General features: G+C 37.6%; 2 protein-coding genes across 2 annotated transcripts in view; one reads left to right on the forward strand and one right to left on the reverse strand.

Moving 5' to 3' along the window:
• The window catches only part of LOC140164557 (uncharacterized), a 335,764-nt gene that overhangs the window by 131,442 nt on the left and 178,104 nt on the right, over positions 1–26,218 (forward strand). The window lies entirely within an intron of this gene.
• The window catches only part of LOC140164551 (probable RNA-binding protein 19), an 86,044-nt gene continuing 73,412 nt past the window's right edge, over positions 13,587–26,218 (reverse strand). Inside the window, 8 exon segments of the mRNA XM_072187855.1 lie at positions 13,587–14,940; positions 15,620–15,743; positions 16,537–16,642; positions 17,397–17,513; positions 19,065–19,203; positions 23,051–23,117; positions 24,609–24,691; positions 25,193–25,382. Of these exon segments, the coding sequence (XP_072043956.1) occupies positions 14,870–14,940; positions 15,620–15,743; positions 16,537–16,642; positions 17,397–17,513; positions 19,065–19,203; positions 23,051–23,117; positions 24,609–24,691; positions 25,193–25,382 (897 nt within the window). The 3' untranslated portion in view covers positions 13,587–14,869.

Below are 26,218 nucleotides of genomic sequence, written 5' to 3' on the forward strand. Positions count from 1 at the left end.
ATATGTTTTTCGTGAAGTTGTAAACCCAAGGAATCCTCTAAGATTTACCAGTGGTACAGTTGAAATTGATGAATTTTATTTTGGTCATCAAAAGAAATATGGTCGTGGTAAAATTAAGGGCAAGCCACCAACCTGGGTTGTTGCACTATATCACATAGGGAGACTCAGAGATTTATTAGCTGCGGGTAGCAGCTCTATAAGTCACCATGTCTCTCCGTCTGTTAGTCTGTTAGTCCGTCTGTTAGTCCGTTAGTAACAAACGCTAAAAAATGCTGTTACGTCTACATTGTTTGTCGCATGGCTATGATACTTGGTGAGGGGGAGGGCCTATACCGCCCCATACTGGAAAAGAGTTTAGTCCCGAAATTTGGGAAAATGAGGGGAAATTGAGGGAAGTTAAGGGAAATTGAAGAGAATTAAAGGAAATTGGGATTTTTTTTGGAGAGAATCAAGGGAAATTGAATTTTTTTTTCCTTTTTTTTCCGAAATTTTTTTTTTTCGATTTTTTTTTTTTTTATTTTTTTTTTTTCCCTAATTTTTTTTTTTTCCTAAATTTTTTTTTTTTCGAAATTTTCTTTTTCCAAAATTTTTTTTTCCAAATTTTTTTTTTCCAAAATTTTTTTTTTCGAAATTTTTTTTTGAATTTTTTTTTTCTTTTTTTTTTTTTTTCCCGATTTTTTTTTTTTTTTTTCCGATATTTGTTTTTTGAAATATTTTTTTCCGAAATTTTTTTGTTCGAATTTTTTTTTTTTTAAATTTTTTTAAAGACACCAACACTGCAAAATTGAATTCCTTGTCCCCATAGCGACCGCTCACGGATCCGGCAGTACTTGTTTTGTATCCACATAGATTTTAGAACTAAACGTACTCTTGTTAAAATTGTAAAAAGACATGTTGCAAAACGTTGTTTTATATATACTGATAGCTGGAAAGGTTAAGGTCATTAAATAGCCTTGGATATAACCATTTTACTTTATAGTACATTCCAAAGAGTATAAAAATATTGGTATAATGCATGAAAAGAAGGAACCACAAAGAAGTCTGGTGAAAAGCTGCAACAAATCTTTTCTGGACATCAAATGTGGATGAGTCTTCCAAAGAAAGCAATAAAGAAGAGTTTCAAAGTGTATCTACTTTTTACGATTATTTGGGACTTTGTCATGCGTCTACCTTCTGTGCAATGCTACCTCACGCAGTACCCTGCTGTACTTTTGTCAGTCATTTTAGAAGCACACAACATCATTCAATGGGTTAATAAACCAAGGCGCAATTCTTTTTTTCTATTTTCCGCGCATGCCTATAGGGAAATTGTTTAATTTTGTGTGCTTTTATTTAATGAATAATGGTATAACAATCTCCAAACGACTGTTTTTCTGCAAGAAAACTTTGGTAAGACTCCGAAAATACATTAAGACTATTTTTAAGGAATATGTTTTTCGTGAAGTTGTAAAGGAATCCTCTAAGATTTACCAGTGGTACAGTTGAAATTGATGAATCTTATTTTGGTCATCAAAAGAAATATGGTTGTGGTAAAATTTTGACGAGCTTATATCGTTTCTTTATATGTAAATGTCATCGCGTGATGCTGTGTTGTAATGAAACATCGCAGCATTGCGCGATTTTGCGATGTGGAGTCTGAATCCGTCTTAAAGATACTGCATGATATAGTGTTAACATTTCTTGTCCGATGCGGGTTATAGATGTGTTAAGATGGCGGATATTTTGCCTCTTAGTTCCCATAGATCGGTATATTTGATAACATACAGTCAAGCTAATCTTACTACGTTTCCAGGAAGAAAAGATTTCTCAGATGCTATTATAGAAGCTTTTTCAACCTCTAATATTCAAATTATTCAATGGGCATGTAGTCTGGAGGCCCATGCAAACGTCGGACACCACTATCATATGGCAATCAAGGTTTCGCGATGCATTCGGTGGTTACAAATCCACGACTACATTTTTAATACATTTGGCATAAATGTGAACTTCTCAAATCGCCATGTGGACTACTACACGGCATGGCTGTATGTAGTCAAAGAAGATCCTTCACCCATGGAATCTGAGAATCACCCCGATCTCAGTAACCCCCCCGCGCACATTAGCTGCTAGCCAGGCATGCGCTAGTCAGACAGGAATGGAAGATCAGGTCACTCCGGAACCCCCTCTCATAGATCGGTATATTTGATCACATGCAGTTAAATGAATCTTACTACTTTCCAGAAAGAAAAGATTTCTCAGATGCTATTATAGAGGCTTTCTCAACCTCTAATATTCCAATTATTCAATGGGTTTGTAAAAACACAATGTGTCAAAGCTTTCACAAGAAGGAAACAGCCTTTGTGGCGAAAGCAGAACATGTAGTTTTAATAGCCTGTGAGCTGTCTGGAATTTTGGATGCATGCACAGATGTATCAGGTGTGGCCTCTATAGATTGGAACAAGAGCACATACATCATTTATGGATTTGAAGTAATAGGGACACTCATAGCACACTCAACAGCTGCTTGAAGAAGGGGCTTAAACTATAGGAGGCATGAGCGGAGAGGGGAATGAGGCTGGAAACAGAATCTTCCGACATGTCCGAGCAAGTCTTTCCAGCAGAAGCAATATGATGGATGCTCTTAATGATGTCCTACAGGTGCACTGGTTGTATAGCAGTCCAGCTTTGCTGCGTATTGCAGAAATCCAGAGAAATCCCAATGCCTGCAGCGTATGTCACCTGCTCGGTCATAAGAAGCCAACATGTAAATTTTGTGACACAATCAGGCAAGATGGCATGACGTTGATGTGGTTGTTATTAAGACCCGAACATCTTCTGAAAGCAGATTTTGAAAAACAGCTCAAATACAGCATCAGCAGTGGCTTATAGAAAAAGCCATACTTAATCAGCATATAGAAACTTGCATCTCTGCTCAGCAACAGCATGAAACCATCTTAGCTGAAAAGTGAACTCTTCAGAATGAAATAACAATTGGGAGCGCGGTGGCCTAGCAGAACGGGCACTGACTCATAATCGTAAGGTTGTGGGGTCGAGCCCCGGCAACGCTATCGTGTTGTGCCCTTGAGTAAGCCACTTTATCTCGATTACTCCTCTCCACCCAGTTGTTTAAGTGGGTACCGGCATTCTTAAATGCTGGGAAGGTAACAGACTCGCTGTAGAGGAGGTGTAGCGATTCCCCCTATAGCAACATTACATGGAGGAGTCTGGCCCAATCGCCAATGAAAGAGAGATGGGCACTCCAATCACTGTTTATATACAGAATCGTCTCCTTTTATCACTCAGAATGTGCAAAAGCACATGGGGAAGCTTATGAAGCAAAGAGAACTCAGATCACTATTCACACTGATGACTTTCAAACTGTTAAAAGAAAGGGCTCGCATTTAAGCTTTCTGCTTTTTTTACTGATAACAACAACGATTTTTGTGCGCTTAGCTTTACTTTACTGTGATAAACAATATCAAGCACCCCATCACAAAATTTTAAAATACGGGTGGCGCATTTTGCTATTTAAAAATCACACAAAATCCCAAAGCTTACCTACATTATTATTTGTTGGAATGAATATCATTTATACTTTCTATCTCAGTTCATCATATTATATTTATTTTACATTTTGAGGCAGGATATTTTTTTATTCAAATATGGAGTTAACATTGTTTAACTTGATAAATGAAATTAATTAATTTCTTACCTAGTCCAAACTAATCATTTCTCTATTTCTGGACCCAAGTTGTCCGGTGCAGATCATTTAGTGATGTGCCTGTTGTGGTCCTCCATGTTAGAGGGAATGACCTGTCGGATGGGAGATTGCCAGATGCTGCAATTAGCAATACCAAAGTACTTATGGCTGCAGTTGAGGAGATATACCCAAGAAGTATTATAGCCTTGTCGGCCATTCTGCCCAGAATAGACTTGTAAGTAGCAAAAAAAATTGGTAAAATATCTCAAATTCACAACTGCTAGTGGAAGTTTCTTGCCTAAAAATTGCAGCCTTTATGATCCAGTTCAATTTGTTATTACTTTTTCACATTTTGACTCTCACCTGCACATGTACACAGAGATGAGAGACATATTAGCCGCATGAATTGGCTACAGCAGGAGATGTGTAGCTCCAAAGAGAAGTACACCTATTTGGACTTAGATGACAAAGATCTAGACTGCGTAAGTACACCCCCACACACATCATATCCATGGAGGAGCAGAACATGTAGTTTTAATAGCCTGTGAGCTGTCTGTAATTTGGGATTCATGCGCAGATGTATCAGGTGTGGCCTTTATAGATTGGAACAAGAGCACATACATCATTTATGGATTTGAAGTACATGTAATAGGGACACTCAGAACACACTCAACAGCTGCTTGAAGAAGGGGCTCAAACTATAGGAGGCATGAGCGAAGAGGGGAATGAGGCTGGAAACAGAATCTTCCGACATGTCCGAGCAAGTCTTTCCAGCAGAAGCAATATGATGGATGCTCTTAATGATGTCCTAAAGGTGCACTGGTTGTATAGCAGTCCGGCTTTGCTGCGTATTGCACAAATTCAGAGAAATCCCAATGCCTGCAGCCCACATCACCAGCTCGGTCATAAGAAGCCAACATTTTGTGACGCAATCAGGCAAGATGACGTTGATGTGGAGTAAAATCAAACTTCACTTTTCCCTAGTATTATTAATCATGAAACTTTCACAATTAAGCATTTCAAACATGGTACAGGAAATGCCAATGGCAGAGATGGAAGTCAATGATACACAAGAATGTAATCCACAGGTAGACTAAAATAATCGATTATGTAACTAATGCATTGTATGATAGCTTACTTAGCTTATGCATAGTGGCATTAGTCTGCTTTGCAGGGTGGGAACCAATGTTCATTGTAATGACTTACGACATGCCAATTCGGCCTAGCCTTCGATTTCATAGTGACCACCATCGCAGAAAACTCGGCCAGGAAATACTAGTAAATTACTCATTTTCTTTAGCAGAATTAATTAATTAAGGCACCTCAGAAAAGTTTTTAGCTTGACTTTACTGTGATAAACAATATAAAGTACCCCATTGCAAAGTTTAAAAATACGGGTGGCACATTTTTGCTATTAAAAATCAAACAAAATCCCAAAGCTTACCTACATTATTATTTGTTGGAATGAATATCATTTATACTTTATATCTCAGTTCATCATATTATATTTATTTTACATTTTGAGGCAGGATATTTTTTAATTCAAATAGTTGAAATGGAATTAACATTGTTTAACTTAATAAATGAAGTAAATTAATTTCTAACATAGTCAAAACTAATTCTTTCTCTATTTCTGGACCCAAGTTGTCAGGTGCAGGTCCTTTAGCGATGTACCTGTGGTTGTCCTCCATGTTAGAGGGAATGACCTGTCGGATGGGAGATTGCCAGATGCTGCAATTGAAAACACCAGACTTCTAATGATTGCAGTAGAGGAAATCTACCCAAAAAGTATCATTGCCTTGTCTGCAATTCTGCCCAGAATAGACTTGTAAGTAGCAAAACAAAATTGGTAAAATATCTCAAATTCATAACTGCTAGTGGAAGTTTCTTGTAAAAATTACAGCCAGTTCAATTTGTTATTGCTTTTTCACATTTTGACTCTCACCTGCACATGTACACTGAGATGAGAGACATATTAGCCGCATGAATTGGCTACAGCAGGAGATGTGTAGCTCCAAAGAGAAGTACACCTATTTGGACTTAGATGACAAAGATCTAGACTGCGTAAGTACACCCCCACACACATCATATCCGTGGAGGAGCAGAACATGTAGTTTTAATAGCCTGTGAGCTGTCTGGAATTTTGGATGCATGCACAGATGTATCAGGTGTGGCCTCTATAGATTGGAACAAGAGCACATACATCATTTATGGATTTGAAGTACATGTAATAGGGACACTCACACTCATAGCACACTCAACAGCTGCTTGAAGAAGGGGCTCAAACTATAGGAGGCATGAGCAGAGAGGGGAATGAGGCTGGAAACAGAATCTTCCGACATGTCCGAGCAAGTCTTTCCAGCAGAATTAAGCAATATGATGGATGCTCTTAATGATGTCCTAAAGGTGCACTGGTTGTATAGCAGTCCGGCTTTGCTGCGTATTGCAGAAATCTAGAGAAATCCCAATGCCTGCAGCATATGTCACCTGCTCGGTCACAAGAAGCCAACATGTAAATTTCGTGACGAAATCAGGCAAGATGATGTTGATGTGGAGTAAAATCCTGAGCTGTCTGGAATTTTGGATGCATGCACAGATGTATCAGGTATGGCCTCTATAGATTGGAACAGGATCACATACATCATTTGTGCATTTGAATTAATATGGACACTCAAAGCACACTCAACAGCTGCTTGAAGAATGGGTTCAAACTATGAGCAGAGAGGGGAACGAGGCTGGAAACAGAATATTCCGACATGTCCGAGCAAGTCTTTCCAGCAGAAACAATATGATGGATGCTCTTAATGATGTCCTAAAAGTGTACTGGTTGTATAGCAGCCCGGCTTTGCTGCGTATTGCAGAAATCCAGAGAAATCCCAATGCCTGCAGCGTATGTCACCTGCTCGGTCATAAGAAGCCAACATGTAAATTTTGTGATGAAATCAGGCAAGATGACGTTGATGTGGAGTAAAATCAACTTCACTTTTCCATATTATTAATCATGAAACTTTCACAAGCATTTCAAACATGGTAAAGGAAATGCCAATGGCAGAGATGGAAGTCAATGATACACAAGAATGTAATCCACAGGTAGACTAAAATAATCGATTATGTAACTAATGCATTGTATGATAGCTTACTTAGCTTATGCATATAGTGACATTGGCCTGCTTTGCAGGGTGGGAACCAATGTTCATTGTAATGACTTACGACATGCCAATTCGGCCTAGCCTTCGATTTCATAGTGACCACCATCGCAGAAAACTCGGCCAGGAAATACTAGTAAATTACTCATTTTCTTTAGCAGAATTAATTAATTAAGGCACCTCAGAAAAGTTTTTAGCTTAACTTTACTGTGATAAACAATATAAAGTACCCCATTGCAAAATTAAAAAATACAGGTGGCGCATTTTTGCTATTAAAAATCAAACAAAATCCCAAAGCTTATCTACATTCTTATTTGTTGGAATAAATATCATTCATACTTCATATCTCAGTTCATCATATTATATTTATTTTACATTTTGAGGCAGTATATTTTTTTAATTCAAATAGTTGTCAGTTAAATAGAATTAACATTGTTTAACTAAATAAATGAAGTTAATTAATTTATAACATAGTCAAAACTAATTCTTTCTCTATTTCTGGACCCAAGTTGTCCGGTGCAGATCATTTAGTGATGTACCTGTGGTGGTCCTCCATGTTGGAGGAAATGACCTGTCGGATGGCAAATTGCCAGACGCTGCAATTGACAATACCCGACTACTTATGATTGCAGTAGAGGAAATTTACCCTAAAAGTATCATCGCCTTGTCTGCAATTCTGCCCAGAATTGACATGTAAGTAGCATACATGACGTTGTGTTGTCGTTGGTCCATCCAAATTGACATGTAAGTAGCATACATGACGTTGTGTTGTCGTTGGTCCATCCAAATTGACATGTAAGTAGCATACATGACGTTGTGTTATCGTTGGTCCATCCAAATTGACATGTAAGTATCATACATGACGTTGTGTTGTCGTTGGTCCATCCAAATTGACATGTAAGTAGCATACATGACGTTGTGTTGTCGTTGGTCCATCCAAATTGAAATGCAAGTAGCATACATGACGTTGTGTTGTCGTTGGTCCATCCAAATTGACATGTAAGTAGCATACATGACGTTGTGTTGTCGTTGGTCCATCCAAATTGACATGTAAGTAGCATACATGACGTTGTGTTGTCGTTGGTCCATCCAAATTGACATGTAAGTATCATACATGACGTTGTGTTGTCGTTGGTCCATCCAAATTGACATGTAAGTAGCATACATGACGTTGTGTTGTCGTTGGTCCATCCAAATTGACATGTAAGTAGCATACATGACGTTGTGTTGTCGTTGGTCTATCCGTTCTCTTTGTTGGCCTGATTCTCATGCGCTCCTGCCGGCCTTCATTTTCATCATCGTACCTGTTAGCATGTTTTTAAAATTTCTTGTTGTATAATATATTGTTAACTTTTTATATTTTACTTGTTGGTTAGTATGATCATCTTTTCAAAATATCTCAAATTCACAACTGCTAGTGGAAGTTTCTTGTAAAAATTGCAGCCTTTATGATCCAGTTCAATTTGTTATAACTTTTTCACATTTTGACTGTCACCTGCACACACATTGATGCTTTTATGTACACAGAGATGAGAGGCATGTTTCCAGAATGAATTGGCTAAAGCAGGAGCTGTGTAGCTCCAAAGAGAACTACACCTATTTGGATTTATATGACGAAGATCTAGACTGCGTAAGTACACCCCCACACACATTGATATACACAGAGATCAGCAACATGTAGATAGGATGAATTGGCTGCAGCAAGCGCCGTGAAGCACCTCAGAAAAATTCACCTATCTTGACTAAGGAGATGAAGAACTAGACTGGGTAAGTATACACCCCCACACACACATTAATATACACAGATATCAGCATCATATAGCTTCCTGATGAATGTGGTGTGAGCGTATAGATGGCCCTTGGCAACGCAGAGGATTTAGTTCCCTCTACGGTGTTGTAACTGCAATAGAACTTGAGTCCAGCAAAGTAGCGGACTATGAGTGTCTTTCTAGACACAGGGTGCCAAGTTTGGGCGAATAAAGACAAAAATTCAGTTGATGAAAGATGGAAAGCTGAACACAATTGCAAAATATCGCACAAAGGTTCTTACTGTGCAGTATGCAAAGACATGCCTTTTGGACATATAAGAATTATAAAGACAGAATTCATTTGACACCTCAACCAATTTCATACGATATTTTTTTGTCGAGCACAATTTGCACTAATTAAATATGATAATTATCTAATAAACATGTGTAATTTGTTTTTTTCTTAACATTTTTACTTATGTTAAGACATACTTGTTATATATACCAAATATGGATTTAGTGTGATAATTATAGAGAAAAAAAACTCAATCCCTCTCATAACACCTTGTATCAACATTAAGGGCTATGATCACCACCACCATATGTGGTTCAGCTCACAGGCAAGGCAGAGGGAAAGAAGTTTGGAAAGATGACAACAAGCCAGTATGGTGGCCAGATGATACGATCACCACCATCATAATGTGGTTCAGCCCACAGGCAAGGCAGAGTGAAAGAAGTTTGGAAAGAGGAGAACAAGCCAGTATGGTGGCCAGATGATACGACACCACCATCATAATGTGGTTCAGCCCACAGGCAAGGCAGAGTGAAAGAAGTTTGGAAAGAGGAGAACAAGCCAGTATGGTGGCCAGATGATACGATCACCACCATCATACGTGGTTCAGCCCACAGGCAAGGCAGAGTCAAAGAAGTTTGGAAAGAGGATAACAAGCCAGTATGGTGGCCAGATGATACGATCACCACCATCATACGTGGTTCAGCCCACAGGCAAGGCAGAGTCAAAGAAGTTTGGAAAGAGGATAACAAGCCAGTATGGTGGCCAGATGATACGATCACCACCATCATACGTGGTTCAGCCCACAGGCAAGGCAGAGTCAAAGAAGTTTGGAAAGAGGATAACAAGCCAGTATGGTGGCCAGATGATACGATCACCACCATCATAATGTGGTTCAGCCCACAGGCAAGGCAGAGTGAAAGAAGTTTGGAAAGAGGATAACAAGCCAGTATGGTGGCCAGATGATCGATCACCACCATCATCGTGGTTCAGCCCACAGGCAAGGCAGAGTGAAAGAAGTTTGGAAAGAGGAGAACAAGCCAGTATGGTGGCCAGATGATACGATCACCACCATCATAATGTGGTTCAGCCCACAGGCAAGGCAGAGTGAAAGAAGTTTGGAAAGAGGATAACAAGCCAGTATGGTGGCCAGATGATACGATCACCACCATCATAATGTGGTTCAGCCCACAGGCAAGGCAGAGTGAAAGAAGTTTGGAAAGAGGAGAACAAGCCAGTATGGTGGCCAGATGATACGATCACCACCATCATAATGTGGTTCAGCCCACAGGCAAGGCAGAGTGAAAGAAGTTTGGAAAGAGGAGAACAAGCCTGTATGGTGGCCAGATGATAGGACGGGTCTGTTGGTCAATTTTGGAATAACTTCGCCATTTTATAGAGTGAAGTGTTGAAGAATGATAACAAGCAAGCATGGTGGCCAGATAATGTGGAATTTATTGCTCCCACACATGTTGATAACAGGGCAAGAAAAGAGCCCACTTCCTTATACAGGTGGAAGTACTAGAGAAGTAATGATAGACGAGAAATTTAGTTGGGCTGAGGGTGAGTTAAAAGGTACAGGGGCTAATCAAGTGTGTGCATTATGCAATGCAACAAATGAAACATGTAAAACCAAACTAGGCTCTTTCCAAATTAACTGCACATATGCAGACACAGTGAAGAAGGCACATCACCTAGATATAAATCCAGACAAAATATCCAGGCCTGAGCTTGAAAAGCAACTGCAAGCAGAGGGTGTTAAGTCCAAGCCTGTACTTCTCTCCGAGCCAGCTGAGCAGGGTATTGATGCCACACACGCAGACATTAATCTCGCTTCATTCTTCAAAAAAGTGATCGTGCGTGAAATTGCAGGTCTTTACAAAATTATAAGCAAAATTAATGTACAAAATCTTTTAATCCATTTTTCTTCAATTTCACATTTTCATCAAATTTCATCTTTAAAAAAATGTGAAGGCAAAAGTATACCCCTACAGAGCTCAAAATTGGCAGAAATACTCTCTACACTATAGGCTAAAGCATGGTCTTGTTTTGAAATTCACAAAATCTTGTTGATCCAAGTTGTATTCTGCATTTCAACTTCAGTCAAAAGTGGGCAAATACAGACACATGAGATGTGCAATATCATGGGACATTCACAGGAGATATATGCAAGCAAGGACAAACAACACAGTTAGGGTGCAAATTTGATGATTAAGAAGGTGATCTTCCAGACTGTAGATGAAATAAGCTTGTTTAAAATTTCCATAACTCCAACCGATTTCAATGATTGACCCCTCATTTTCTTTCTTTCATTGAGCTCTTAAAGATAGGCCCATTTTAAAAGTAATATCACCACATTGAAATTTTTATGATTCTGCCTAAACGTAAGTGGCAAAAGCACCATTATTTCTGTTTTTATCATAGCATCAAGTAGTTTATGTATATTTTAATTGGATAAGCGCCCCAATTTACTGACATGATATATTTCGTATCATACCTGCTGAGCCCATAATGCATGTATTGACACACTGTATCATGTTAATAAGGAAATAATTTTGAAACATCGGATTCATGCCATTTTTGCCAATCCATAGAATAATTCACTAATGATTAAAAAAGCTCATTCACTCAGTTTGTCAACAGCTACCAAATCCAAATACCAGGAGTGTTGTGTTGAGGATTTTCTTGAGCATGTCGAGTGCGGTACCACTGATAAAGTGGTAAGTGCTACAGTAGTTACAAAGCCAGATAAATCAGAGAAGCTAGGTTTAGCCTACACACCATTCAAAATCAGTGTAGTAGGGCATAGAGTAACTTGAGCATGTTGAGTAAGCTTATAGTTTATTGATGATACGTTTGTTGTACTAATAAAGTAGTCAGCATTATTATGTAATTAGAACAGTGAAGCACTATAACTTTCTACAGTCTTGGGAAGTAGAATTCCCATGGTTTTCTATGATGAAGAAAAGAAGGCTATAATTCTGCAAGACCTTTGTAGAGGCCACCGTTGAAAGAAAAATTGATACTAGCAGTCAAACAACTTTGCATTTGGGGGGAATAGTACTTTTAAGAAATCAACATTAGTATATCAGCATGGGGCTATCTACCTTTTGTAGAAATGGGCTATGTTCTGAAGAGCTTAAATCACATACACTAACATGAATTGGGGCAAAATGACCTTTGAGCTAGGCTCGACTCAGAAAGATTTGGTAAAGAATAGAATTCCATAACAGTCAATACAAGTATAAATGCTGCATAGTTCAGGGGCGGATCCAGAATTGTCAATACCGGGGCTGCTGTGGGGCGGCTCGGCGTCCACACAAAGTCAGGCGCCACTCTGCAAAAATTAGGGGGGTGCAGCACCGCTCTGCAAAACCTGGGGGGGGGCACGGTAGGTCAGGTGTCTGTTTCTTATACAGTATGTAATTATAGAAGCGCCCTCAAAATTGTAGAAGACCAGAGGTTGCTGAACGGCACGGCACCATTGCTCCAAAGTGCTACTAGCTCACAAGAGTAACAGCATCCCCTCTTACTACCATTTGCACACCTAATATCAGCTTTGAATTAAAGTAATACGATTGATGAGGAACCTATGTGACTCATATATTTTTATGAAATTTTCTTGCAACAGAACTTGTGCATGTGCCATACATTTTTTTACCAGAACAGGATACAATCAGGAGATGACATGCCACACAAATATGGGTTTGTTGTCCCAAATTAAGAGCATTCATTGCTCGGACAAAAAGTATTCAAACATGTTCAAGGAGTTTTCAAACATTGTATTTCCTGTAGTACATGTAAATACAATGTATACCCATATTGGTACTGCACCATATTGTAGCTCTGGGGAGAAGAGTAGATGTTTCAGCCATTTTGATTCTATACTCTCTAAACGGAGAAAAATCATACTACATAAAAACTGTTGTAGTGCCGCATTACCTAAAAATTGTCATTAATTTCAACTTTCAAAATAAATAAAGAAGAATTTAGGCAACAATGTCCTGAAATTCAAATCAAGATTGAAGTTACGGTTCTTTTGACATGATTATGGTCCTGCTGCTGAAAGCAATGAATTACAAAAATTTAACCATTTCATTTTGGCCAAAACTGAAATATCTATTTTAGTAACAAGCTATTCATTTTCGTTTGATAGCTGCTGTCTGGTATATGGTTAGGGAACAAGCTTAAAGATAGATGAAGCCCTGTTTTGTTACAAAGTTGACCCCCTTCCTCAACATTTGCTTAAAGTAGGTCAAAATAAGGCTCCCCAAGTTTGTTTCCAGTAGCAGGTGCAATTCGGAATGGGGTTTTTATCATCATGTTTTGAAAATAAAAACTGCAGTTTGTTTTAATTTGGACAATACAAGAAAAACGCAAACAACGCCATTGGTATCCTTTTAAAATTTATTAAAATTTTTAATGATTTTTGAACACAAAAATAACAACAAAAAAAGCAACATGCAAAAAATGGCTACCAGAAAGCAATTGCGCACACGCTACTGGAAACCAACTTGTTTCTTTTTTTGGCTTTTTTTTTTCATTTAAAGTACACAACGTCATCATCACTTTCAACCCCAACCTCCCAATTCATCTTTTGGTTTCTTCCCTTACATATCCATCTACACTATAGATTGGTTTGCCTCAAGTTCAGTAGTGAAATAGGTGCATATTTCGCTGGTTGCAATTGCATGTGCGTAAAGTTAATCGCATAAAGCATACACGCACATTACATGAAAAAGCGGTTTGTCATCAGGCAACCGTGAAAAAGCATTGATGTTACTACGGAATTTGAGGTGACCAAATAATAGCTTATTCTGTCGGTCCGTGCCACGTCATTTCCAGTTGATGATGCGACTCAAATTTGAGTGAAAACAAGTCCTTGGTTCGATTTTTTCTTGATGATTTCTGTCATTTGTGTTGTGTATATTTCGATCACAAATAGTCGGTGGAATCAAACAAGTTTCTAAGTGGAAGTTACTTACTTGATTTATCGTTTTATAAATGACAAACCGACAATTAAAGTCCATGGTCGAAAGTGTTGTTTTTCCGAAATTGGCGATCACCACTCCAGTCTGGAGTGACTAGTCTCCTTCACAGCCGGTTTCTGTCGTTCATTACAAACCGTGAGCCATGTGAAGCTTGGGCCCAAGACTAGAAGCTGGACCGACAAAATTACCATAATTATAAAATTTGTGAGCATGAACAAGGTCAAATACAGTACAAGAAAAAACTCTTCATCTTCATTTCAAGAACAACATAGCATCTTTCTACTGAAAACTCAGTAAACCATAGGTTTTTACCAACACACCATTAATATTTTTGGCAACATGTCAGTTTTTGCCACTAGCAAATGCCAGTTATTTGCCATTCCATATGCTTTTCACTTTAAGGCTGTTTCCACCTATAGCACTCTATCTCATTAAAGCTGTACAATTTTAGCGCTATACAAAATGGTAAAAACCAACTCGGACAAGGTTTGATTTTGGTGTGTTGTGTTGATTGCAAATGGTAAACGGTTCAGTAGAAAATACAAACACAATTTTAGAACTCTTATTCAAGTCAGACCTGATCCTAGTCACATGATATCTGCACCTGCATAGTTTACCTTCATCTCTAGACATAGGTACATTTGATCTCCCATCCGTCTAGGATTAAACCATAGAGATCTGTTCAGATCTGACTCAATGTGCAGGGTTGCCAAACCCGCGATTTGGTAGCCCAATTGGGTGACTTTTGAAAATTTTCCCTGCGACTTATGACAATTTCCTGTCCCATAGAAACCAATGATTATTAAGAAAAAAATTGAGCGACTTTTCAACATTGGCTCCCGCGACTTCCGATAGTTTCCTGCCCTATAGAAACCAATGGTAAAGAGAAAAATTGGACGACTTTTCGATTATTTGACCCGCGATTTGGGCTGAAATTTGTTGGCAACCCTGATAGTGTGTGGCCTAGTCTACCTGTCTACATCTAACACAGAGACAGAGGAGTTGTTGACTTGTCAGCTATCTAGGCTTCTGGATTTAAGATCGTCTAACAGATTGGATTTCTTGAATTTCTTGGCTGGTCCTCCTGTAAATGACAACAATAAAAAGGGGGAAATTTTATACTCTTATAGATTTGAGGGTTATATATTTGTCATCGTAGTGTGTTGTCAAAATCGATCATTGCCTGGTCAACTGGTCCATGATAATTGTGTTTGGAACCACAATCAAAATGATCACAACACAAATTTAATGGGCTGCCAGCAGGAGTGCAAATCAAGCGTGAACTAGTAACTATAAGGTATGACGTGTTCACTACGATGGTTTAGAGCAAGGTTCATGAATTTTATGGATTAGACGAACAAGTGACATGTTCTTTGATTTGCATAGTAACAGACATTGATTGAATCCCTAAGTGACAAACTTTTACAGCCGATTTACTGCAATGCAATGCAATTGCAGAAGTATGATCAAACAAGCCTTTACACTTATCTATTTGACCAACTTGGCAAGTTTGCAAATATCAGTTGCTATGATTAATAACTTGCCCGACAGCTTGACTTGTGCCGATCCGTCAATTTTTTTGCTCAGTGTAGGACCATAAAACTGAGTACACATGCAAGCTATTACTACTGTGTTACAGTTTGCACAGCACACTTACATCGAATTGCCAAGAGGCAAGTGCCAAATACATGTACATTTTCATAACATACATGTACTATCATTACTTGCTTGCTTAAAAAATCAATGCACTGGGCAAAACTCACCTTCACTAAAATGTTGTGCAGTTTTCTGCCTGAGTGTGTCGATACTCTCTTCAGTCTCTGCCCATTCTAACACAAGTCTACGTCCATACAAATGACTGCTGTGACACAGTGCATCAAAGGCTCTCTGAAAACAACAAACCAGAAAACATGTTAGCTTCAAAGTATAAGAAAAATTTCCTACTACCATTTAATGATCCTTGCAAAGGTGTGAAATATTTGAAATCTGCTGTAGCTAGTAAGTGAAAGTTGATTCTAATTTTTCGTAGACAATTTGACAAAAAACAAGAAATCAGCAGTGGTGACAAAAAAGCTCCATTTAATTGCATGTTGCAGTAATCTAAACCTACAGACACCTCCAACATCAACTCAAATGCCAAATGTTACCCGTATTAAGTCGCTGCCTCTTATCACTTGCACAGTTGGTTAGCACACCTATAGACGAGTTGGCATCAATGTACAACCACTACACTGTTCAATAGCATTATTGTGATGTGGCAGGAGTTTTAAACGTGTGCATACTACCAGGCAAGAAACTGCCTGGCAATGACATCATACATTGTATGTCAACTCATCTATACTATTTTTCACCCCGATGTGGCAGTAACGTTAGTGAGCTTTTCATTAGGTGAAGCTGCATATCTTAAAGACGCTGCATAGATTAAAGACAAAAGATACAGATTAAAGATGATGTGAAACAGCTGCCTCAGTGCATTGACGTCACTGCCACATGATCACATCAGGTTGAAAAATGGTATATACCTATGACTCTGAACAAAAAGTCACGAGTTTTGATGATTTTTCAGATATACTGATTCAGATACTCACTGATAGTACCTTTAATCTAACTATTATACGATAGCTCATAACTACTCAAACTTGAGGATTAATTCAGTAACAACATCAGCACATAAAATTACCTTTGCATCTTGTTTGGAAAGGAAATCCACAAAACCAAATCCCCTATGCCTCCCTGTTCCACTCATCTTCTTCGGTAATCGCACTGCTTTGATTTCACCAAATGTGCTGTTGAAGGAAGCCAAAAAATAACATAATAATTACATTGTCACTGCAGACTGTTTTGTGGCTGCATACACTATACACGCTTAGAATTTGCGAGGGCAACCTTGTTCCAAGGTCATTTTCTCAGTGACATTTTATGTTTGATGTAGGGCTGTGGTACTCAATTCTACATGTAGTACACTCTTTTGAACCTAGTGAGAACGCAAAACAAGTGGTCTCTGGTACAAAATTGCCTAGTATGAACGTGTTGACGATTACATCTAGACAAGGTCCATTAGATTTAATCCAAGTATTCAAAGTATCACACCATGCACACTGAATTCAAAATGAAATATTTGTAGTGATTTTAAGTTTAATTCTTGTATGATCGTACATGTATATTGTAATTTGATTGACAGCCATACTGCACTAATTAATAAATAATCATAAGTTGTTTGATATCATAAACAGTGTGTTTGCGTGTGTCTGATGTTAAGTGAACTCGGTAGCAAGTGATTTTGGCCTGGGTCATTTTAGTGACCGTATCAACTTGTAGCAATGAGAACAAACCCATTAGGGGTTTGTTTTCAATAGGCAGCCAGTGGGCCAGGGCAAACTAATTGTGGTTGGCCCTTGCACAGCCCTGAAATAACAGTAAACAAAGTGTATTTGGCCTTCAAACACACATCTTTGAACGATTTTGGCCCTACATGGCCCGCAAGCAAATATAATTAAGAACCCCTACCCTAAAGGAATTGGGGCAGTTCTATTTCCCTACCTGAATAATTCTAAGATTTCTTTCTGTGACGCTTCAAACGGGATATTTCTAACCAAGATCTTGGTCGAAGTCTGCTCTTTGTTCTTGATTTCCTTCCTTGATGACGTTGGTGCATTCCTATTGAAAATAAACAGACATATGACATGTTTTTTGTAAACCATCCAACAAACAAACAAATAACACAAATGTGCAAATAGAGTTACAACTTCAAGCTTCCAACATACGGTAATCAAGACATCGCTACAGGATAATTATTGATTACATCAATTGCTAATTTGTTTAGGAAATGCAAGAACATCAAAGCTGCAATGAAATACAAAGGTACTTAGAGTTCTTGCATTCTGCCAAGGAATTAACTGCAACCCAAGCACACTAAGTCATACTTCAGTAACAGTGATTTTAACAAAGGAATTTATTTCATTTATTTATTTTTTTCAAGACTCATCAGGAGAAATAATGTCATCATACCACAGGAACTGCAAGTCCAAATTTGATTGGACTTTACACACCTTGTAGCATGTGAAATTAACAAGAATAATCCCAACCCTCAAGGTGAGGTTTCGGTGGAGGTATCGTATGCTTTGCCCACCCCCACCGCCATCATGCTAGGGGAATGCACTCTGGGTGTTGGGCTTGGTTGGCTACAGCAGGGTTAGGGTTGGTCCAGAGGCTCTTTTAGGGAGAATTAGAGGCATTTTGCCACAAGGCAGATGCTGGTTGTCAGTTCCATCATGGAGCTGGGACTATGCGCCTGGGAAATAATTATTTTGTAAAGGCAAGGAAACTTAATCAATACCCGGGATCAATACACATGTAACTGCTATGTACGATTTGATATTCAGACGATAAATCTTTGGATACCGGGGTAGAAAATGATGAGTATCTCCCATAATTTTTTGTTTCTAAAGAAGCCAATTTCAAGGCTTGCACTTGAATTTATGTGTTGGAAGAACTTTTGAACTCAAAATCTGACAAAAATTCTGATTTTATATGTGCAGAACAAAAAGAAAATGACAGCTGCCCTCATTCGTAAACACTCGGGTCACAGAAGATATACAGTAATATAGCACAACGTAGGCCACTGGTGGAGGCAGTCTAAAAGCAGATGACGTATACCATACTCACTGACATCTACAGAGGTCAGTCACCAGGTTATTGTCAATAGCCTTAGTTGGATGTCCCTCGGCCCATTATGTGTCTCAAAACTATTAAACAGGTCGGAACAAAATGGCCATGCGTGGCTGTGGATTCAATCTACCATCATGGAGAATTCTGCCATCAAGATATCAGGGCGATGACACTGTGTATTGTCCATTTGACCTCCTCGAAAGAGTGACGCCACTACTTTGTCGGAGTTACTTCATGTGTGTACAGATGAACCCCTTTTGATCGCACATGTAAACATGCCAGTTATTTCAGTAAATATGCACAATTTAATACTACCTGCACTGGCACTGGAATATGCATTGACGTCACTCTCTTGAGGAACCTAAATGGGCTATAGTGGCGCTATGTTTGCCTTTCCCATAGTGCTATTAGCTCAGGTAAGGTTTTAGGGATCCGATTAGGGTTGGCAATAAGAGAGTAGTGTTACGATCAGGATTATAGAATGGCCTTGACGACCACCATTCTAAAGTTGCTCCATTTACTTTAATTGTAATAACTTACTGTAGTCTTCCTCTGTTAGACACCTTGATTTCTAGTGTATGGCCATCTAATTTACAGTGCTGTAAATTCTTGATAGCTTTTTTAGCCGATTCTTCCTTCTTGAATTCTATGAAACCATAGCCCATTGACAACAGTTGACCTGTAAAGTTATAGCAAAATAGTTATTGGCATTATATCATTAGGCTTAAGAACTCTCATTGCATAATATCCCTGTTTGACAGGTGTGGTACTTAAACACATTTTGCACACTACAATAAACTTGAGGAATTCACAATACAGTTTGCCACCACTCGGATCAGTCAGATTCTTACCTCCACAGGCATAACAGTAGCATTATTATCTAAATATAAAGCAGGGGCAAATTGTTTGAAGCATTAAAACCATTGCACAAAATTGTGATCACTGGAATAAAAAAGGATTCATTACTAGTTCTAGTGCTTGTGTGGACAACTGTATTAGCTCATTTAGATAGATAGATTATTCATATAGGTAACTATATCATTCATGCAAGAATATATTCTTTTTGTCAGCAATGGAAAAGCACTGCTCAAGAAAAGACACAGCAAATGAGTTTGATGTAACTATACTGGCCTATGATGGGGCCAAAATATCAGAAATGGTAAGCCTCTACATACTAGACATTCTGAAAACTGATCTGGGCCTTGTGAATGCCGGGCTCTACTGTATTAAGGACACTGACAGCAAAGGACCGTATCAGGATCTTCCAATCTCTTGGCTTGAAGTTCACTGTGCAAGGAAATATGATATCTGTGAATTATCCAGTGTCAGTACAGATACCAAAATTAAACTTTCATTTTTTTTTGTGATTTTGGAAAACTCTAGCTTAGTGCATGATTTGGTCAACCAGCTGCGAGTTGCCAGTTGATAGGCCTGTGATTTACCTGTTTATTAAAATGGATCAGTCTTATTCTGTTCATCTATTGTTATTTTATAGTCAAGTGTAATAATACAATAGAACACTATCAAATATGCATAAGGTTAAACTAATTGTAGGCAAGCATACATTGTGAAGAGGGAGTCCTTACTTCCAGGCAAGACTTGTTCAAGTGAACACACAAAATATTGTGTGTGTGTGTGTTGCAAAATTGATCGCATCATCAGTATATTTTGTGAGAACAAGATTGATTGTTCTTGTTTTATACCAGTATAAGACCTATCCAAGCTAAAGATAGGCTTTGCAATTGTTATATTGTACCCAGGCAGAGGGTGGTATAATTTGATGTAATTTTTATCATCACACTTTGAGGTAAAGATAGCTCATTGGTCACACGGGCGTGTGAGTTTGAAATGCGATCTGCAACTGAATTGGAAGTCACCAAAACTGACGGATGAAGTAAGTTTATAAAACTCTTAATTGTTATTGCTATTGTGTTAAATTATATGCATGCTTGATACTGTATGTCGTTATTCTTAATGTATTATTTTAAAGTTTAAAAACAAACTGGTGGAAATTGATTGTATGTGAAGAACAAAGAAATTTAGATTTCCCGCCAAAATTGGAGAACAAAGAACTTGCATGTTTACATGATTGTTAATTGGAGATATACTCATGCACTTATAATATGAATAGAATGGAATGAGTATCATGTGTAATTATGTATTATTTTAATGTCATTAAAAAAATGAGTCTCATAAAAATTATCCCAAGATTTGCTTTGGTACTTGTATTATCACCACTTGGGTAATTTTATTAAATGTTTCAGTTCTCGACCGATCCATCCAATCATGAACCAGACAATGTTTACCGTTACCAACCAAATCCCTGTGAATTAATCAGCTGTAATCAGTGACGGGTTTGGCCACCCTAACTAAGACAAACCAATCTGTAGAGATTTGGGGTCAGCACACCATCAACCAATTCCAGGGCGGCTGTGTACGAACATGTTGTAACATCAATGGTTCCAACTAAATATATGAAGTTTAAAAATGTCGGTATTGATTTAAAAAAAAAAATTAAATAATGGACTTGAACTGAAATGAAATGAATTGATAACTCCAATATTCAACTTAACTCAGGTACTCATCGAACAAAGCAGTTGAATTTTGTAAATCATTGTCAAAGATATTTAATGATTTATGTGAAATTGTTATTTGTGTATGTTATCTATTTAATTATTGAAATACACGAAAGTTACTCATCGAACGAAGCAGTTGAATTTTGTACATCATTGTCAAAGATATTTAATTATTTATGTGAAATAATTGTTATTCGTGTATGTTATATATTCAAGATTGAAATACACGAAAAAGTTACTTATCAAAACGAAACATTTGTATTTGGTTAATCATTGTCAAATACCTTTAATTTATTTTAAATTGTTATATGTGTGGATATTAAATATTTGATATTGAATTGCATAACATTGATTGAAAATTTGTCTTGTGTTCATAATTCATATTTGTGTGAACAGTACCGCTGTTTTTTAATTATAATCCAACATGTTCATCCTTCGGGTGTGACATCCAGACATTAAACTTGATCTTGCTACTAGTCTACACAAGCCATACAGAAGCCTAACGATGATCCCTTAAACATCAGCATCGGATCAAACAACCCACCATCAATACTCAAAATATATGTAACTGTCAATCAGGAGAAGAGTCTCTGCTTTATATTCCGATGAAGAGGTTTCACAAAAGCAGCCCTCGTATATAATGAGGTTCTTAAATCAAGTGGATATGAAGCTGAAATATCATACACCAAAACCACCAGCAAGCAGAAGATGAACAGTCACTCCAGAAAAAGAAATATAACTTGATTTAATCCACCATATAGTAAAAACTTAAAGACCGATGTCGGGCAACCTTTTTCAGGTTGGTCGACAAGCACTTCCCACATATTCTGAACAAAATTTTCAACAGAAACACGATCAAGATTAGTTATAGGTGCATGCCAAATATGAAAACGATCATAAGAGTAAGTGCACAATTCTCACGTCATCACAAACGCATATCAGGATGTGCTGTTACAAAACTATAGCTGCAACTGCAGAAACAAAGAATCCTGCCCCCTGGCATGGGAAGTGCTTAACCAAGTAACTTGTGTAAGGCTACTGTCTATACTAGTACTGTATCAATAGATGATGCAAAAGAGGTGTACATAGGCCTATCTGGTGGCACGTTTAAAACCAGATATAATAATCACACATATCATTCCGTAATAAAGAGTACCAAAAAGAGACAGAGCTTTCCAAGTATGTACTGGCATTAAAAACAAATTGAAAAACTTTTCAATTCAATGCGACATTGTGAAAAAATCAAACAATGCATGAATCAAGGATATGCAATTGATGCTTACTAGAAAAACTCGAAATCATCAAATGAAAGATAATCTAATCAATAAGAAGTCCGAGCTGATTTCCACTTGTCTCAATAGATACAAACCACCCAGCCTTGTTAAAACGTAAAGGGAAGTCAATTGTGCTGTACAGTCACTCAGTTGGCTGATGGTCTCCATGCATGCGGGTATGAAACCCAAGGTACCAGCTCATAGCTGGACTGTGTATACAAGATTTTTCAATGCTCTACAGTAGTTTGTATCAAGCACTCTGAACTGTTGCAGATAACTTTTATAATGTGTGACACGATCAAGGGGAATGAGTCCGATGTCGCTAACATTGATTTTGAGATATTGGCAAAGAAAATGATAAATTCTTTTCTTTTCTATTGTTTTCAGCGATTGATAAAGTAACATAAATTTGCAAAGAAAAGTCGTATCAACTTGGGGGTTTCAGTTTCTAAAAGCTCTAAATGTCCTCATATGTAAAACTCATTTTCGACCAGGGTCGACATGTGACTCATTCCCCTTGATCATGTCACATTATTTGATAAAATCATTTATAGAGATAAAATCAGTAAGTTTGCATGCAAGTCTGCAAGCATGGGTATCATCTTCAGCTATAATACTGCATTGCAAAAAATAATAATAATAATTGAGTTTGATACAAGAGTCAAACACTGCATACCTGGATGTTTTGGATCCTTCTTTCTTGATATGGTTGCATTTTTAAGTGGCCCACACTTGGAGAATTTCTGCAATCAAATGCATAACAGAATATTGGTGTTCAAAAACTTTGGAAAGAAAAAAAATGTTATTATGAGAAATATAGATACACATTTACTTTCTGCCTTTCCTTTTCTTTCTTTCTTAACTTTGATTTGGTTTTAAACACAATTATATGGCATGTAAAATGCTTAAGGGATCTAAAATGAGCGTTTATTATGCGTTTCGACAGTATTTTTTGTGGGACATGAGAGCACCTCAGACCTATCGAATTGCATTCTGAATCTGAAACATGTCTTTCTGATATCAAATAATTTTCATTTTTGAAAATCACAATATAATACAAATTTTATGACAAATTATAAAAATTTGTTATTTTTCAAATTTTGATATATAACAGTCCTCGAAGTAAATTATATAAATCTAATGATATATTCTTAAAGTGTATGTAGCAGGGAGGAAAAGCCGACGGTCAATTGAAAATTTTGACCTTTCATTATTAAAGATATGGATTTCTTTCCCAAAAAGACCTAATTTGTTTTTGGTGTTTTGGGAAAAAAATCCATATCTTCAATACGAAAGGTCAAAATTTTCAATTGATCGGCGGCTTTTCATCCCACCTACATACACTTTAAGTATAAATCATCAGATTTACAAAGTTTACTTCAAGTACTGTTAAATATCAAAATATCAATTTTAATGATTTGCCATAAAATGTGTATTAAATTGCGAATTTCAAAAAATCAAAATTATTTGATATCAGAATGATATTCTTCAGTATTCAGAATGCAATTCGATATGTCTGATGTGCTCTAATGTCCCAAAATAAATACTGTCCAAACGTTTCATACCCCAGCCCTTAAAAGTGCTGTGAACTTTTAACAGCTTTAAACAAACATGAAAATTTTGATAGCACGTCAAATGTCCTTAAGTGCTACAAACTGTGAGCTCTTTTAAACAACATGAAAATTTCTATAGCATGTCAAATGTCCAGATATCTTACTTTAATCCATTATCATACCTGATGTTTATAGCCGCATAACCTAGTATTGCCAGTTGGTTTACATTATAGTGTTGCCACATATAATAACACCTAACAAACCATGTCCCTCATAGCAGTCAATATGTATACTATTTCTTTTCCAAAATGTACTGGAATCCCAGTATGAGTAAGTAACACAGCATTTATAATGCGCCTAATGCCAGAGGATACAGAGTGCAGAAACACAGAAAAACAAAACAAACAAAAGCAAAATCATGAGAAAAGGTATGTTTTGAGAAGGGATTTGAACCCAGTGACCTAGGCTTAAAGGCCTATTCAGTGATTTACTCATTCGGGGGATTATAAAAATCAAAATTCAGATGTTGGCACCTTTGTTAGTGTCATATATGCTCTAACATAGTCTGCTAGTGATTAAGCTGAAACCTGTGTATAAAAGACAAAATGAAACATTTTACATGAATCTGTAATAATTTCTCTATTTCATCAATTAAAACATGCTTTCAACATATGTACTCACCTTTTTCAATGTTTCTTCTGTTGTTTCAAAGTTGAGATTTTTAACAAATATTGTACAGCCTGGCTCTGGTTCCTCTTCTTCAACTAGAAAAGAAAAGAAAACATTTTCGTTAAATTTTTCATAAAATTCATATATTTCAAGATCAAAAGAGTGAATTGTTAAATGAGATGGAGAGAGAGAGAGCGGGGGACAGAGAAGGCAAGAGAGGAGGAAAGGGGAGAGATATTGATTGCGAGAAAGAGAAAAACAGGAGAAGGAGAGATATGGATTGAGAAATAATTTTTGTTCCTCAGCAAGGGTTGAACCAGGGACCTGCTATAACAGACTTGTAGGTCTGATCTTTGAAGCTTGGCTAGTTAGCAGGCTTCCTAAGCAAGTTGGCTAGCCCTGTCAATGTGGATCCATTTTATTGACTTATCTATCTTTCTAGGTGATGTATGAAGTTGAAAATTAAGCACTGGTATGGGACTAATTAAGCCCGATAGTTTAGGAAGAGCACTAGCCATGCGTCAAGAAACTGGCCCAAAGAATCCACTGTTTCGTCAGCTCTAAGCTTCTTTATATCCCCTTACATAACTCCTTACCAGCCTGAGCCGCTACTGGGGCATTGCTTGCTTTCTTCTGCTCACTACCACCTGGGGCATTTGAGTCCTCCTTTGGTTTGTTTCCCTTTGTTTCACTGGCTTTAGCACCTTCATCTTGCGGAGCCTGTTTTGGAACCTCACCAAACACATTGCCTGGTGCCCACTCTAGGTATAGAGGCACATGTTGGAACTGCAGATATAAAAATAAAGACACATTGGTAATAAATCTCTCATATAGACTACTTTAATCATCTGTTGAATGGTTTCAAATAAAAATAACCGAACCGTCTGCAAAAGCTTCAAAACAAATTGGCCAATTTACCAACAACCAAAATCATGTCATATCTCCCCTCTGCTCTCTGACTTGCTCTCTGACTCTCTGACTTGCACTGGCCTCATATGGAAGATTGCATTAAGTTTGAAATGTGTGTGCAAGTATTTGAATAGACTCTGTACAATGTACATAGTATATGAAAGATTGTCTTGTGGTGGACAGAAGGCATATTGTTCTTAAGGTGTACTGTTCTTAAGTCACATAAATGTGCTGGAGACAGAGCCTTCTCAGTGGCTGACCCCAGGTTATGGAATACTCATGCACTCATCAAACTTATGAACTTATTTTAATAAGTTCATAAGTTTGATGAGTGCATTAGGGATTCAATCCTGTTTCACCATTGTTCATCACCGATTAACAACGATGCGTCCGCGTCGTCTGAGTGGTTTACTTCGCGAGGGCAGCTTTAGCTGCCCGAGCGATGTAAACCACACAGACGCGCCAGACGCGAGTTGTTAATCGATGATGAACAACGGTGGCTATGATTGAATCCCTTTCAACAACGAAAAGAAGCTAAAGATCGAATATTTCACGCTTATTTTACGAGGAATGTCAGTCAATCATTGCCACTCAGCCTTGCAAAAACTTTGATGATTTCTCTGTTGATATCAGCAATAAAACTACAGAATAAAACGGCAATGTTTGGCCGCTACCTGAAATATATACTGAATTCAAATTGAAAGTTTGCATAC

Source organism: Amphiura filiformis, chromosome 11 (genome assembly GCF_039555335.1).
Source record: "Amphiura filiformis chromosome 11, Afil_fr2py, whole genome shotgun sequence".
Taxonomy (NCBI): domain Eukaryota; kingdom Metazoa; phylum Echinodermata; class Ophiuroidea; order Amphilepidida; family Amphiuridae; genus Amphiura; species Amphiura filiformis.